The 13,741-nt window shown below is 43.1% G+C and overlaps 4 protein-coding genes across 7 annotated transcripts; 2 read left to right on the top strand and 2 right to left on the bottom strand.

Moving 5' to 3' along the window:
* Nucleotides 1-38: 38 nt before the first annotated feature.
* On the bottom strand, nt 39-2,293 carry LOC105562623 (ankyrin repeat, SAM and basic leucine zipper domain-containing protein 1). Its single transcript, XM_012013613.1, has 9 exons — nt 2,190-2,293; nt 1,943-2,105; nt 1,724-1,852; nt 1,531-1,651; nt 1,302-1,407; nt 1,105-1,239; nt 697-1,046; nt 386-608; nt 39-301 (listed from the first exon to the last, which is right to left on the bottom strand). The coding sequence occupies exons 1-9, from the start codon at nt 2,274-2,276 to the stop codon at nt 122-124; spliced, it is 1,494 nt and encodes a 497-aa protein (XP_011869003.1). The 5' UTR covers nt 2,277-2,293; the 3' UTR covers nt 39-121.
* Nucleotides 2,294-2,587: 294 nt separating this feature from the next.
* On the top strand, nt 2,588-4,198 carry LOC105562624 (pyridoxal phosphate phosphatase PHOSPHO2-like). Of its 3 annotated transcripts, none has more exons than XM_012013615.1 (3): nt 2,588-2,665; nt 2,802-2,864; nt 3,115-4,198. In XM_012013615.1, exons 1-3 carry the CDS (start codon nt 2,602-2,604, stop codon nt 3,846-3,848), a joined length of 861 nt encoding a protein of 286 aa, XP_011869005.1. In that variant the 5' UTR covers nt 2,588-2,601; the 3' UTR covers nt 3,849-4,198. The 3 variants fall into 3 exon arrangements, with proteins under 3 accessions (XP_011869005.1, XP_011869004.1, XP_011869006.1); XM_012013616.1 differs by having other exon boundaries at nt 2,644-2,665; nt 2,802-2,952; XM_012013614.1 differs by having other exon boundaries at nt 2,593-2,864.
* Nucleotides 4,199-7,297: 3,099 nt separating this feature from the next.
* On the top strand, nt 7,298-11,292 carry LOC105562620 (zinc finger MYND domain-containing protein 11). Its single transcript, XM_012013609.1, has 6 exons — nt 7,298-8,118; nt 8,182-8,512; nt 8,578-8,891; nt 9,096-9,599; nt 9,670-9,852; nt 9,928-11,292. Exons 1-6 carry the CDS (start codon nt 7,633-7,635, stop codon nt 10,048-10,050), a joined length of 1,941 nt encoding a protein of 646 aa, XP_011868999.1. The 5' UTR covers nt 7,298-7,632; the 3' UTR covers nt 10,051-11,292.
* LOC105562621 (protein LZIC-like) lies at nt 11,223-13,039 on the bottom strand. 2 transcript variants are annotated; one of them, XM_012013611.1, is made up of 4 exons: nt 12,837-13,039; nt 12,467-12,651; nt 12,248-12,383; nt 11,223-12,137 (listed from the first exon to the last, which is right to left on the bottom strand). In XM_012013611.1, exons 2-4 carry the CDS (start codon nt 12,565-12,567, stop codon nt 11,793-11,795), a joined length of 582 nt encoding a protein of 193 aa, XP_011869001.1. In that variant the 5' UTR covers nt 12,568-12,651; nt 12,837-13,039; the 3' UTR covers nt 11,223-11,792. The 2 variants fall into 2 exon arrangements, with proteins under 2 accessions (XP_011869001.1, XP_011869000.1); XM_012013610.1 differs by having other exon boundaries at nt 12,467-13,038.
* Nucleotides 13,040-13,741: the final 702 nt, after the last annotated feature.

Genomic DNA, 13,741 nt, shown 5'->3' with positions numbered 1-13,741 from the left:
TACGAGTATGTGTATATGGGTATATTATTAAAATATTATTAATATATGTTGTAGGTTTATTTGTATTATAAAATAATGTAACGTTTTATAATTCAATCGAACAAGTACGATAAATCTATATTTAAAAACGAAGCACTGAAGATATTTTAACGTTGTACATATTCCATAATCTTTCAAAATACATTCTTTTGCAGAAGTACAGCCCTACCATTAACGTAATGCTTATCGTCATAGTCCAACCAGATTTACTCTTGGGACTAATCCAAGTTGCCGGTACACCGATATTATCTTTCTTATCGATCTGCAATATAGGTAAAAAATACAATAACTATTGAATAGTAAGAAAATTATATTTAGGCTTTATATTAGCTTTATAGTACGATACCTCTTGAGCTAGTTTTTTTAATTGTACTATCTCATTTTTTAAGAGTTTTAAGGTTTTTTGTGTTTTTCTTAGTTCTTTTTCGTATTCCTTTCTTTTCACAGGTGACAAAACGATATTTTCACTTGCAGCTTTCAGCAAATTATTTTTGATGTACTGGAAACTGGACGATATCACGCCAATCTGCTTTCTTGCATTTGATAACGATAGTACACCGTTGTAAATTCTGTAACCATACGTATACAATTATCGCATATAATATTAATTTTGTTTCACACATATCTCTAGCAAAATAATACAAGTATAAAACATACGTGTATGACATAATTTTTCTAATATTGCCAAAAGTATCTAAACGCCATTTCTTGCTATGGAAATTTTCAAGATTTTCTAGAAATTGGTCTCTGTGAACAGTAATATCAATTCCTAAGCGACAAAGATCATCTTCACTCAATTGCAAGAAAGTTTTAATATCCATTCCTCGGAATAAACATCTGTATTTTTCCAAACCCATTCCATACAGCATCACTGATACATCATAATCTAAAGCTTCCTTATCTCTGGGATATAAATTTGGAAATAAATCTTGCCAAGTTGTTATTTCGGATTTCTCGTCAGAGATAAACTCTTCGTCTTCTTCGTCTCCCTCCAATAGAGCAAGTATCTAAATAACGGGAAAATATTGAAAAAAAATTTAACGATGGAGCCAAGATGTCAATTACCTCGGTGAATCCTTTGATTTCTGCGATCTCCTTGGCAGATGAATTGTATATGTCTGCCAGCGAAGTATTTGCATTATGCGCCAAAAGAATTCTGACATTATCAGGCTTATTAGCTGTAGTAGCATATATCAATGCCTATAATCAGATTGAGAATTTAGGAGTAACTTTAATAGTGCTTAATGACGTTAAAAACTTACAGTTTTTCCATCACTGTCACAAGCATCAATGTTTTGTACATATTTTATAAGCTCGATGACGAATTCCGCGTCGTGTGACCTACACGCATACATTAGAGCCGTTTCTCTGTAAGAATTATAAATGTTAGTACTCATCGAATCAAGTTAGTAATACACTGATAATGATCTGTACTTATCGCACAGACATTAATTCCTACATTTTCCTCATCGTACGTCATATTCAACTTACCTCCGCTTATTAGTAACGTTTGCATCAGCTTTTGCTTGTATTAAAAGCTCGAGACACTTGAGAGATCTTTTTGTTGTTCCCTTCATGGAATTACATAGTGCCATGAGAGGCGTAAATCCATCTGCATAATTTGGCCATTGTACAAATCTTATGTTAAGCTCCGAGTAATGAACAAAATATCATCGATCCATACCTTTGTGCTTATTCGGGTTTGCGCCATGTGCCAAGAGATACTCTGTGACTTCTGGATCTACCGACGAAGTCGCGTACAATAATAGAGTCCATCCAGTGTTGAGATACTTATTGATGTCGATGTCATGTTCTAGACAAAAACATTTGGTGTAATAATCTCTAATTGATAATAACAGAGAAAGTTACTCATTTTTTCCACGGGTAAAATTATGACGCTTACGTTCGAGATATTCCTCTATCACTTTCAACTCTCCCATCGTACACGCTTTCACAAGGCTATCCTCGACGATACTTTTCTCATCGTGTACCTCGACGGTCTTCGCCTCATCTTTCCTCGAGTCCTTCCACGAAGTATAGTTAGTCTTTTTAACGGCAGGCTTTCTCTGTCGAAGGAACGCGATGAAATTGTAAGGAAAACGTTGTCACATGTGAAGAAAAATTGACGCGTATCTGTGCAATAACCGCACCTCCTCCGCGGGAAAGAAGACGTCATCGTCGTCGTCGTCGTCCTCGTCGTCGGACATACCAGCGGGCATCAAATTGTACTTTGACATCGCTACGACGATCGAGAAGGTGTGCAGAAGACAATTTTTGCCACGATTCCCTCAAGTCCTCTCGAGAGCGAACCTCTCAAGGTCTGAAAAACGCCGAGAATTGGCGGCAAACCGGCCGCCACGCGTGCGCTGTGCGCGCGTTTACTTAACTGGCGTTTGTTTACGAAAGTCCGAGACAAAGGCACCGAACGGAGCAGGAAGAGGAAAGGAAAGGGTATCCGATGTCAACAGGCCGCTAGACTGGATCGATCCGATATTACTGGATATTACCGTGGACTTCGCTGTCTCGCGTTGTCTCTCGATATTCTTGGAGGTTACCTCGACCATGCCTCGACGCTGCCGAGATACGATAGAATGCGGACCCACTGCGTGCGAACGGGCTAGAAGCGGTTAGAATGTGGTGGTGGCGCAATGCCACGGTTTCCCGCCGATTGTCATTGATTGTTGGCCAAAAGGCTCACCGCGATCGTAACAATTATTTCGGGATCGTAACACAACAACGTAACGTTCTCATTGTTTGTTCAGCTCTGGCAAGAGTGCCCGCAGCCAAGTCTTGCCCGGTGGCTCTTCAACCTGTACATCCGCCAAGTGAGTTTAGTTGAATATTTCCAAGAATCCCGTCGGAAATGGGGAAGTAAAACGGGCGAAAGCGACGAGTGCCATTTTTCTTGGCTTGGTATGTATAGTAAGCAAGTCCCTGTTTCAAACGTTAGAATATGATGAGCTTGGAGTTTTCTCCACTTTCCAAGACAGTAAAGATGTTTCGAATGCACAAGTAGTGAATTTTGCCCAAGTTGCCTGGCGGTGTGGCGCGACAGTTATGTTTTAATTGACGCAGAGATGGGTCGCAGCGTGCTCGTGGCGATCGATTTCGATCACACCATCTGCGACGACAACACCGACGTGGTGGTGCAAAACTTGTTGTCGGACGAGACAGTATCGGCCAAGGATGTGCAGAATCTGCGGAAGTCCGACGGTTGGCTGGCCTACATGAACAGGATCTTTGAGCTGCTGCACGAGAATTCGGTGGACGCGAGCCAAATTGCGGACGTTATCGCCGGCATACCCGCGGTCGTGGGGATGGAGCAGCTTCTCGCTTGCCTGCGCGCCAACGGCCACGAGATCGTCGTAATCAGCGACTCCAACAGCGTGTTCATAGACTGCTGGCTCAGGAACAAACGACTGGAACGCGCGGTGTCGCGCGTCTTCACGAACCCAGCCCGATACGACGACGACGGCAGGCTGAGGGTGGACGCGTATCGGACGCAGCACGCGTGCCAGATAAGCGCCGTCAATCTCTGCAAGGGCCAGGTGCTGATGGACTATATTCAGGACAAACGCGAGCGAGGCGAGAGCTACGAGAGAATTGTCTACATTGGCGACGGGAGGAACGATCTCTGCCCGATCTTGCGTCTCTCGGAAGCCGATCTGGCATGTCCGCGTAAGGGCTATCCGCTGCTCGATCGGCTCAACAAATTACCCACCTCCGTGTCGACGAAGGCGAAAATTGTCCCGTGGCAGGACGGTACGGAGCTACGGCGCAACTTGGAGCAGTTCATAGAGCTTCGTTAGATACGTCGCTCTTCTCAATTTGCACAGTTGGATTGTCCGCACCTTGCGTTTCGAGTGCGTCATTCAATAATGAAATTTCCTTTCCTTTTCTTTATTTTATGGCGTGTCAACTACATTACATTACAATCCGGAGATAATATTTCACTAGAAAACGTAATAAACTTGACATTGCTGATTACATGTTTGCGTACACACAGGGTATCTCGGAACTAATGATACCGACAAGAAGAGGATCGCTCTCTTGTACCACCAGTTCTGATTGTGAAACACGGACAGACACACAGGCATACATAAACGTATATACATACAAGTAAGTTGTAACTGTATTTTAAAAATAAAATTGGCAAATTGAATTAGATTTAGATAATTGTAAATCCTGACATTTAAAATGCGCTCGCGACCGATCTTAGTAAATTTCGTTAAACAAGCTTGGCAGCGATTTAATAAATTTGCTATTGAAGCGAGCAACCTGCGCGAGTTTGAATCGGAAACGCGCGCGCGCGCGCGCGATATCGTTTTTCCCCGGTTCGATACGCGGCGAAACAACTTGTCGATATGCAATTATGTAAGTTGCGCGCGCATTGTTAAGCGCGCTGGCGAGGAGGTTAAGTTGGGCTCGTGACGTACGCACAGTACTTGCGTCCCCCGATGTTAATTGTTGTGCTACGTTACCCGTTGCTGGTCGCTGTCGCGAGCGGCGGCGAGAACCGGAGGAATCCGTTCGCGTGACCGATGTGCTCGCTTCCGTGACGCTGGTAAAGCCCGTTCCAAGGGGCATCCGCGGCTTATCTCGGAACCCTCCGACGATCCGACGCAGTCTGCATAGCGACCGAAATTCCACTCGCGATAAGTGATAAGCGCACAGTAAGCGACCGCCTATCTATGCGTACTCTTACAAATTCATACACTTGGCATATGGGCACTATCACAATATTTATTGTAACAAGCGTGGAATATTCTTGAGTATAAAGCGCGATTACTCCATTATACCTACTTACTTTATCCGATACGCGGGATACTTTGGTTACAAATTATGGTACGGCCGATTAAAGTGACTTCGCGATCGGGTTTAACGCCTTTGCGCGTTAAGAGAATATTTCTCACTCGTATTATCACCTCTCTCTGCCATCGGTGCAACAGGTATACGCCAAAAAGGGAGTAACTTGCAATATTTTTAACAGGGTAAAGCTTACAGTAGTTTACTGAGAATCCATACCTATACTACTAACATTCTGCATTTTAGCTGTTGAGCACTGCTTGTCGGGCCGGATGTATCCTGTTCTCTTTCGTGCCAGCGTCACCACAAGCCTCTTGAATTCTGATTATATTTATATTGAGAGCATTTCTTACGACGCCGAAGGAAAGGGCGCTTAAGAACGTGGCGTCGGTTAACCATTGAGGCGCACTGGTGCACGAGTACACTCGCAGTAGAGTCCCCAAGAAGACCGGCGTCCAGAGGACTACGCACAAAATTAACGATAACTTGATAGTACTGAGCGTTCTTACCATGCAATCTATCTCTAAGGCTAGACTTTGATTTTCCCTGCGACTCTCACGATCCTTTTTTATAGCACCCATGTCCGTTCCGCTGTTTCCTGATCCCTGTGGCGCGCCGGGTTCCTCTTCTGAATCTTGACGCCGAGTCTTTTTGTCACCCGTGGAAGAAAGGTCGGTTTTCCCTCTTAATGTCTCGAGTGTACTCTTACACATGTGCTTTCCCCGCATTTGTAGGATACTGGCGAGCAGAACCGGCAGGAAGTATATCGCGAAAGATAATACAAACAGCTGCAGTTTTAAGAACTTGGTCGAGATGAGGCACTCGTTGCTCATATGCAGCAAACTACTCTGCCTTGTCTCAGCATTAAGGTAGCGATTGTCGTTTTCGTCCGAGAGCAGTTGCTTCATTGAATTCGGCTTCCTCCTCGCAATGTAATTCTTAAGCTTGGGACGGCTCGCCGAGCGGTTGTAGTGATTTTTCGCTGCCGAAAGTACGCTGGCGGCTTGAATACGCTTTATTATCTCGCCATATATTTGATTGTCGGAAACGAATGTTGCATTTTGCCCGAGGGTAGCCGTTCGAGTCGCGCTCTCCGCCGTACTTGCCAAATTCGTCTGCGCGTCCCCTTGAAAATCGTCACCCTCGTTTTCAACCGATATTCCCGACACGCTGCTCCCGAATGTAGCTGCGTCCAATTCTGCCGACGCATTTTTCGACACGTCGTGGAATAACGGTATTTCCCAATCTCGAGTTAAATCTACATTATTACTTGTGGATGAATTGTGGACGCCTGTATCCTGTTCTATTGGCGTATCATTTGGCTCTCGGCCTACACTATTAATATTTGTAATACTTTTTATATACTTGATTATATTATTTGTGAAAATGTACTCCGTCAAGTTTGCGGGCTGAAGAGTATTAAGAAAATGTGTGGTTCCGATATTTTTGGTAGAATTGCGCCTATAACTCAACGCATTTCTAATGATACTCTGAACTCTAGATACAACGTCATCTATTTCTGCGTTATTTGATTTGGACTCGTTTGATAAATTTTCATCCAGGAAATGATTATATTCCGGCAGGTACGCAAGGGAGTCGATTATGTTGAGACTGTCATTGGTGTCAAAAAGTGTATTAAAGTTGTTGATTGGAAAATTACTGTGAAATACGCATTCGAGGTCCTCCGTATGTTCAACGTTGCTCATATCGCTGTATTCGGCGAAATATACAATTCCCACGACGAGAAACGGCACGAGCCAGTGACTCATGACGAGGAAGCCGGTCGGCCTCTTGGCGTCTTTCAATCTTGGAAATTTCGAGGTCTCCACAATCCCCTGTACGCTCCCGGTCTTCACGTTAACGCTGTCTCCTTGTGGAGACGCCGCTTCCTGCTCACTCTCTCGGCGTGTGACTTGAATCTTGTTCGGTTCAAGTTGAATATTTCTCAGTGGTTTCACTATGTCGGCGCATCGTTTCTTTATACATGCCGCATTGAGATTGCACTGTACAGCAAAGGTCAGTGAAGATACAAACGCATTTGTCAGAGCGGCGAGAAGAAGCCCGTATTGCATAAGTATGTCTTTCATGCCACACGTTAAAGTAACATTGCGATCGACCTCGAATGCCCCGCGTAGACCATGAGTCTGTAAGAATGGAAATCGGTAATCCTCTTCGTTCGTCCACGCAAGGTTGGGCGCATCGCTGTCGGTGCTGTTCTGCCAGTTGTAGCTCAATCTCATCCCAGTCTCGATATGATTGGCGACCAGTATAATAGCCGTGAATGCGGCGCTTAGGACGTCAGATGCCGACAGAACGTGGAATGGCGATGTCCTCTTGCGTTTACAGCCTTTCCACAATAGAACCACAAGCGCGACAAAGCTGGACAGTAAGAGCGTGTAACCTGTTGCGTCTAGCACCGTCGGATGCATACTGTATGCGGTGGTATATATCTTGCTCGATGAAAAATATTTGCTCTATTCACCGAAGGCGATTACTTGTAAAACTGCCACACCTTGAGATCGATACAAGCGGACTGAGTAAAGCACTTGTTATAAGCATATGGGTACTGCATATCGGTACGTATGTGGGTACCCAGTTGGTTTGCTCAACGTAGCTGAAAATTAACTGTACAGACCGATAGCGTATGAGGGCATAAAATACTTATCAATGTAAACGTCGCTAATGGTTCATCTATACTCTTACTGTTGTGAAATTTTACCGTCATTCATCTTAATTAATTACATGACGAGATTGGTCAACGAAGTAACAGAGTGAGAAATATAATAGATGGAACATTTAACGAAAGCTAGCGCCTTGGGTGACGCGCCAACGAGTCGCATTAATTACATCTCGTTACAGTTTGCCATCGACATGTCTGTACGCCGGAAAAGCGATCCTTGTATGATTCAGCGGATTTGGGATACGATAAAAATCACGGTACATCAAAGGAGCTTACCTAGTAATGACCGTATGGTACGGCACATGGCTCGAGTTTACGGCTTTACAGAACAAGAAGCTCAGGAAGAGCTGAACAAGGCGGTCGAGGATGGGCTCGTCCTATTGAAGAAAGTGCCAACGAAAAGCGGCGTCGAGCAAGAGAGTTACAGACTGCCGTCGGTGGACGTATTATCGCAGGACGATAATCACGATTGGTACTGTTGCAAGTGCCAACGAGCAGGTGCGGTCGAATGCTGCGAACAGTGCTGCAGGGTCTATCACTCGGAATGCCACGGACCCAGCAACATGAAATTACAGATTTGTAGCTTTTGCGAGGTAAACCTCTCAACATATCGCGTTAACATTGATATCTTGTTAACGGTACGAATTATGTTACAGAAAATAAATAGCGACGTGTATCCCGACAAGGTCGAGCTCAATCATATTCTTAATTTTACGTGTGGCCATCTAAAAGCGAAATTACCGCCGGAGATTACAAATCGTACCATCGTCTTCAACAATGATCCGATCGTTACACCACCCAACGGCTTTTCCGGACCGACCTGGGTGAGCGAGGGTGAAGACGCGTGGCGGCCAGGAATTCTCATAAAGCGTCACATGGATCTGGCGATAATGGACGCGAAAACGATCAATAACGAGTACAACAACCTCGCCGAATTTGAGGCTGATGCACATAATATTCTACACAACATCATGATATATCACGGAGGTAAGAGACTCGCAGCTCGACACATCTTCTTCTTTAAACATCTCGTTGTCTTGTCGCTCCAGCAGTTAATAGCGTGATAGCGGACATGGGACGTACCATGTATCAGGACTGTTGTTACGACCTTCAGGAGATACGTCGTTGTGCGGATTGTTATCGCATATCGAACGAAAAGTCGGAAAAAATGTGGTTCTGCATACCGTGTAATCCCGCTCATCAATTGGTCTACGCCAAGCAAAAGGGATACCCATATTGGCCGGCAAAAGTCATGCAAGTTAACGGCAATGTATATGATGTGCGGTTTTTCGGAGGTCATCACATGAGGGCTAATATCGAGAAAGTTTTTATTCGGCCAATCTCTTCCACGTTACAAAGTTTACAGGTGAAAATACTCTCTACTATTCGCTCGGTATTGTAACACCGCTAAGATTCACTTTATTCCCAATAATATCACGATTGCGAAAAGGAGACAATTTTAAGAAATCTATTTAGAAACTGTTATACTTTCGAAAAAGAAGCACTTTTGCAATTGATACAAAAATATTTGTTCTTTTTTTCATGTAACCAAAAGCGTTGTCTCTTGTAGATAAAAAAATCAACGGCTTGGAACAGAGCTTTCGAAGAGCTGAAGCATCATCAGCATTTATTGCAAAAGTTGGGAAAAAATAAGGAAGATAACTCAAATGTAACAGAGGATCCTACGCCTGCGAAAGTTCGAAAATTGGAATCGTCGAGTTCGAAAAGTACATCGCACGGTTCTAATTTGTCAAAGCAGCTGATTAAAGATTTAAGAGTTAGGGTCGAACGCTTGAGTTCGGATGGCAATACTGAAACGCAAAATGTAAACGATGGGGCGGATAATAAAGAAGACGTTGCAAAAACTAACGCCGAGAATGAAGAAAGACAGGTGCCTCATTTACCTGTGGCGGAAGATGAACCCGCGAGAGAAAGCATAACAAGCACGTGTCCTCAAGGTTTAAAGAAGGAAGGCTCCCAAGAAGATATGGTTACATCTAGTTGTCAAGAACCGAGATCCAAGTGCGTTCTTGTACAAACTGAACAAATTCAAACGGACGGGCTTCCCGCCAAGGTGAATGTTCGGCTCAGTCACGTATTTCGCTATACTATCCAATTACTTTTCGACAACCGTACACTTACAGATCAAAAGAGAACGCAGAACTTCGGAACAGCCAACGACAACGGCGCTGGAAAAATTGCGCCGTGAATTAGAACTTGAAAAGTGCAGAGAATTAGAGAGACTGCAAGCGGAGCACGCCAAAGAATTGCGACAATTAACTGACAGACATCAGCAAATCGTATCTGACATCAAAAAGAAACAATGGGTAATTCACTTTCGTGCCTTTCCGATTTCTTCTTTGAAAAGTATACTATTCTTAAATATCTATCATTTATTCTAGTGTTACAATTGCGAAGCTGAGGCGATATATCATTGTTGTTGGAATACCGCATACTGCAGTACAGACTGTCAACAGGTTCATTGGCAGCGTGAACATAAAAGGGTATGTAGGCGTAAGCGCTAATTCAAGTGACGAATATAAACGAGTCCAATCATGTATAAGAAAGCATTCAAAAATTAAGAAGAAAAATTATCTATACATATATAATACGTATCATAGATATATAGGATGTCTCGAACAAAAGTTGTACAGTTTGGAAGAGGACAAATATGATAAAATTCATGAAACTGATTTGTTCCCCTGCCAACTCTGCAACTCTTTCATCCGAAGTTTTTTTTTCAAACACATTTTCTTCCCGAGAGACAGAGATCATTGCCCTGATAAGATTAAAATAAATCACCCTGTATATAGGTACGTATAATATATACATGATATATAGGTAAATATATAATATATACATGTGGAGAGGTGCAAGCACCTTCCAAATGGTAAAGAATTAAATGTTCTCCATTTGTTTATCTGGACGCTTTTATGCACACTATTATTGTATATATGTGTGAATATGTGTATATGTACGCATGTATACAGTATCCCAGGAGTATGCGATTTAGAAATAAAATTGAACAAGATTGATAATAGATTTCATATCGCAAAGGAAACTTGCAAATTTGAGAGAATCATGTGTAATAATTGAGAGAAAATAAGTAAAATTGTCCGGCTTAGATTAATCAATGACTCTAAAAATAAAAGTGTATTTCGAATAGGTATGCATATATGTACACATATCTAGAGGTTAACCTGTAGGAGCACGTTAATATATTCTTGACACCAATTCGATATGCCTTTGTAAACTTCCTCTCTAGGAAGGACTGTTATATGTACACGCAGATCTTAATCTTAAAAGACTATTTTTACTCGTATCATGCAACATAACAAAATAGTTTCTAAATAATCATAGTTTTATACTTATTGATATTTATATATATTTACGCAATGGATTCTGGCAAGAAAGGACGATTGTAAGATTATGAAGATAATTCGTGAGTTACGCATAGATTTGTTAATCGTTTTGATCTATTATTTTTCTAGATAAGTTTTAATTATACATACAATACATTAATAACAGATTTTAACGTCTGTCAATAATTATGTGTATATTGTTATCCAGTCATTAATTATCAGTTATTCATCATATTTATATGTATATATATATCTTGATATATTATATCTTTATAATTCTCATTTTAATCTTTATCAGACTGAAATATAATTTCCTTAAACAGAAACGGTAAGTTGCACAGAAACATCAATATATTTATTTCATGATTTATGTAACAATCTTCTGAACAATATACAAGATGCCTTTATATATATGTATATGTTGTATCTAACGCACACTACAAAATCTCATTTGATATAGCTGTTGCACTGTATGCGGTAAATATTTTAATAAAATAAAATTATTCACGTTTATATACTGAAAGTAATTGCATAAAAGTTATGTACGATACATTTCTTATTATTTATATTTTTGATTACTTATTTATATTTGTACCTAAAATTCCTATAATAGAGACTTATCTATCAAACACTCATATTATTATGGCATTGCTGCTACATTACAGCAAAACTCCATAGGAAACAATTTAATTGCACAGTCACATTTTTATTTGCAGCAACGATTTAGCTTGCTAATGGCAAATTGAACTTAAGTTAAAATTTCGAGTTGTGAAAACTTAAAAAAACGTAGTATAAGGGCACATTGTATGAATATAAGCCGTTCAATAGGAAAGATCCTTGACTAAAGTTGAAGAAACGTAGTGACGAATAAAAGATATCGTTGCAACGATTACTAATGATCATGTTCAAGTCTCTTGTGTAGCTTTGACTTCCCTGCCGACTACATCTAGGGCCATTTTACCTTTTCCTGCCGTTTCGGTAACTTGCACATATCCAGTGGTATCTATAGCATTTAAAGATAATCGTTCCAGCAACTGTAATTCGGACGGTTCCAACTTTTCTCCAAGTTGCCTCAAAGCGCTCAATATCTCTCCCCGTTGGCGATCCGCGGCTTCTTTGTTCAATTTGCCTAGTTTAACGTCTCGGTCTATTTGCGAGAGGCGTTCCTTGAGTCCAGCAGGTTCTCGCTTACCAAACATTCTTATCACAGCTGGGGTCTGGAAGGCTGCGCTGATAGCTGCTTGGGTTGCCTGTTGAGAATATACCAACAGACCACGTAGAAACACCCCTTGTACACATATCGCTGTGATTTCTCTAGGATGGACAGATCCAAGGGAAATTATATTTAAAAGATCTATACCAGTTGCATCGCTCCAAGTTCATCGACTAGAGTCATATTTCCAGATATCATTCTTTGCAGGCTCTCGTTAAATTCACGGAGTTGCTCCATAGTGTCCTCCTTACATTCCTGATAATCCGTCTCATCTAGAGTAACCCTGTTGACGAGACAATTGGCATGACTCAAAAACAGAAATATTTAAAGACGTTCCAAGTGACGCCTAAAAGGAACAGACGAAACCTGCAGTCTTCCAGATCTTCCAACTGCTGCACAAGTCGATCCAACTGTTCCTCCAAATTCTTTCTGAGCCTGTCGGTCTCTGCTTTTCCGTGAGAACTCATTTTCGACGAGTCGAGCGACGAGAGCGTACGACAGGAAGGAAATTGTATAGGTTAGATTAAAAGAATCGAAATGTACAATCCCTCCTATCGGACAATGTACGTCGTAAAATATTAGTTGGTTTCAAGAAGAGAAAATTTTCTCGCTCGCTCTAGAGCACTTTGGCGTCACCGCAAAATACAAACTGTTAGCAACGTAGAAAACTCGTGCGGAACGTATACACGTTTTTTTTTACAGTAATCTCTCGATCTTCGAGAAAACTAGTATTTACCATTAGAACGGGATGCGGAAATGAAGATAATATTGCAGTTTTAAAAACCGGCCTTCGAAAATATCCGAGTCCTGTAAAGTTTCTCTGTTTAGAGCTGCTCGGCAGACACGTTCGAAAGCCTCGTCGCACAGCGCGAGAGTCTGATCCAATCGAGTGGCACATTCCGAACGGCCATTGGATCGCGGGCATCAGATCCCGTTTGCATTCATCTATTGCGAACTTGGCTTAGGACAGGACGGGACGGGACGGAACGGAACGGAACGGAACGGAACGGAACCAGGGCAGCACTGGCGGTAGTCGAAGCGAGCGAGCGGTCGAGTACGCGTGATAACGGCATTACGAGTTGGCGGCGGCGTGGTTCGCACGTATTCCAAGTGTTGCATCCCGCTGATCCGACGTCGTTGCTCCGTCCCCCTCGTTGGCTGGCGCCGGCTCGGTGATTATGCGAAGAGAGGTCGCGCGCAAGCGGAAGGTTCCTCTCTCTGTTGTGCGGACGGGCGAGCGCACGTCGCGGGGTTACCGCGAAAAACGAACAATCGCCGCGCGTACGCCCGATAGACGGACGGCCGTGAATACGTGGGAGAGCCGCGCGCTGGCCGCGGAAGCGCGCTCCGTACCTACGTGCACGCGGCATCGTCCCCGTCGAGCGGTCGAGTGAGCGCGGGCGTGCGTGGGTGCGCGCGCGCGCTCCTGCTCGCCCGTAACGTCGATCGTGCCCCGCGCGCCGCGGATCGCCTCTACCGATCGCTGCCGATCGCCGCGGCGCACACGAACCGCACGCGTGATACGTCTTCTCCGCGCGCGGCGGGGAGGGGCGAGTGTCCGCGCCGTCGTCGAAGCCGCGAGGATACGCGACGAGAGGAAAATAGCGTACCTATGAGTGCGAATCGGCCGAGATCGCAGGC

This window comes from Vollenhovia emeryi, unplaced genomic scaffold (genome assembly GCF_000949405.1).
Source record: "Vollenhovia emeryi isolate VEMERY1.0 unplaced genomic scaffold, V.emery_V1.0 DF939185.1, whole genome shotgun sequence".
Lineage (NCBI taxonomy): Eukaryota > Metazoa > Arthropoda > Insecta > Hymenoptera > Formicidae > Vollenhovia > Vollenhovia emeryi.
This window is presented reverse-complemented; position numbering and strand designations above follow the sequence as displayed.

Excerpts from the sequence above, each read along its gene's own strand:
- LOC105562624 (XM_012013614.1), top strand. The coding sequence starts at position 2,672 with ATGTGGTGGTGGCGCAATGCCACGGTTTCCCGCCGATTGTCATTGATT. Across the intron at positions 2,865-3,114 it reads TCAACCTGTACATCCGCCAA|AGATGGGTCGCAGCGTGCTC; the intron begins GTGAGTTTAGTT and ends TAATTGACGCAG.
- LOC105562620 (XM_012013609.1), top strand. The coding sequence starts at position 7,633 with ATGGAACATTTAACGAAAGCTAGCGCCTTGGGTGACGCGCCAACGAGT. Across the intron at positions 9,600-9,669 it reads CGGACGGGCTTCCCGCCAAG|ATCAAAAGAGAACGCAGAAC; the intron begins GTGAATGTTCGG and ends GTACACTTACAG. Across the intron at positions 9,853-9,927 it reads ACATCAAAAAGAAACAATGG|TGTTACAATTGCGAAGCTGA; the intron begins GTAATTCACTTT and ends CATTTATTCTAG.
- LOC105562621 (XM_012013611.1), bottom strand. The coding sequence starts at position 12,567 with ATGAGTTCTCACGGAAAAGCAGAGACCGACAGGCTCAGAAAGAATTTG. Across the intron at positions 12,384-12,466 it reads GAAGATCTGGAAGACTGCAG|GGTTACTCTAGATGAGACGG; the intron begins GTTTCGTCTGTT and ends TCTCGTCAACAG. Across the intron at positions 12,138-12,247 it reads AACTTGGAGCGATGCAACTG|GCAACCCAAGCAGCTATCAG; the intron begins GTATAGATCTTT and ends TATTCTCAACAG.
- LOC105562623 (XM_012013613.1), bottom strand. The coding sequence starts at position 2,276 with ATGTCAAAGTACAATTTGATGCCCGCTGGTATGTCCGACGACGAGGAC. Across the intron at positions 2,106-2,189 it reads TCTTCTTTCCCGCGGAGGAG|AGAAAGCCTGCCGTTAAAAA; the intron begins GTGCGGTTATTG and ends TTCCTTCGACAG. Across the intron at positions 1,047-1,104 it reads AAATCAAAGGATTCACCGAG|ATACTTGCTCTATTGGAGGG; the intron begins GTAATTGACATC and ends CCCGTTATTTAG.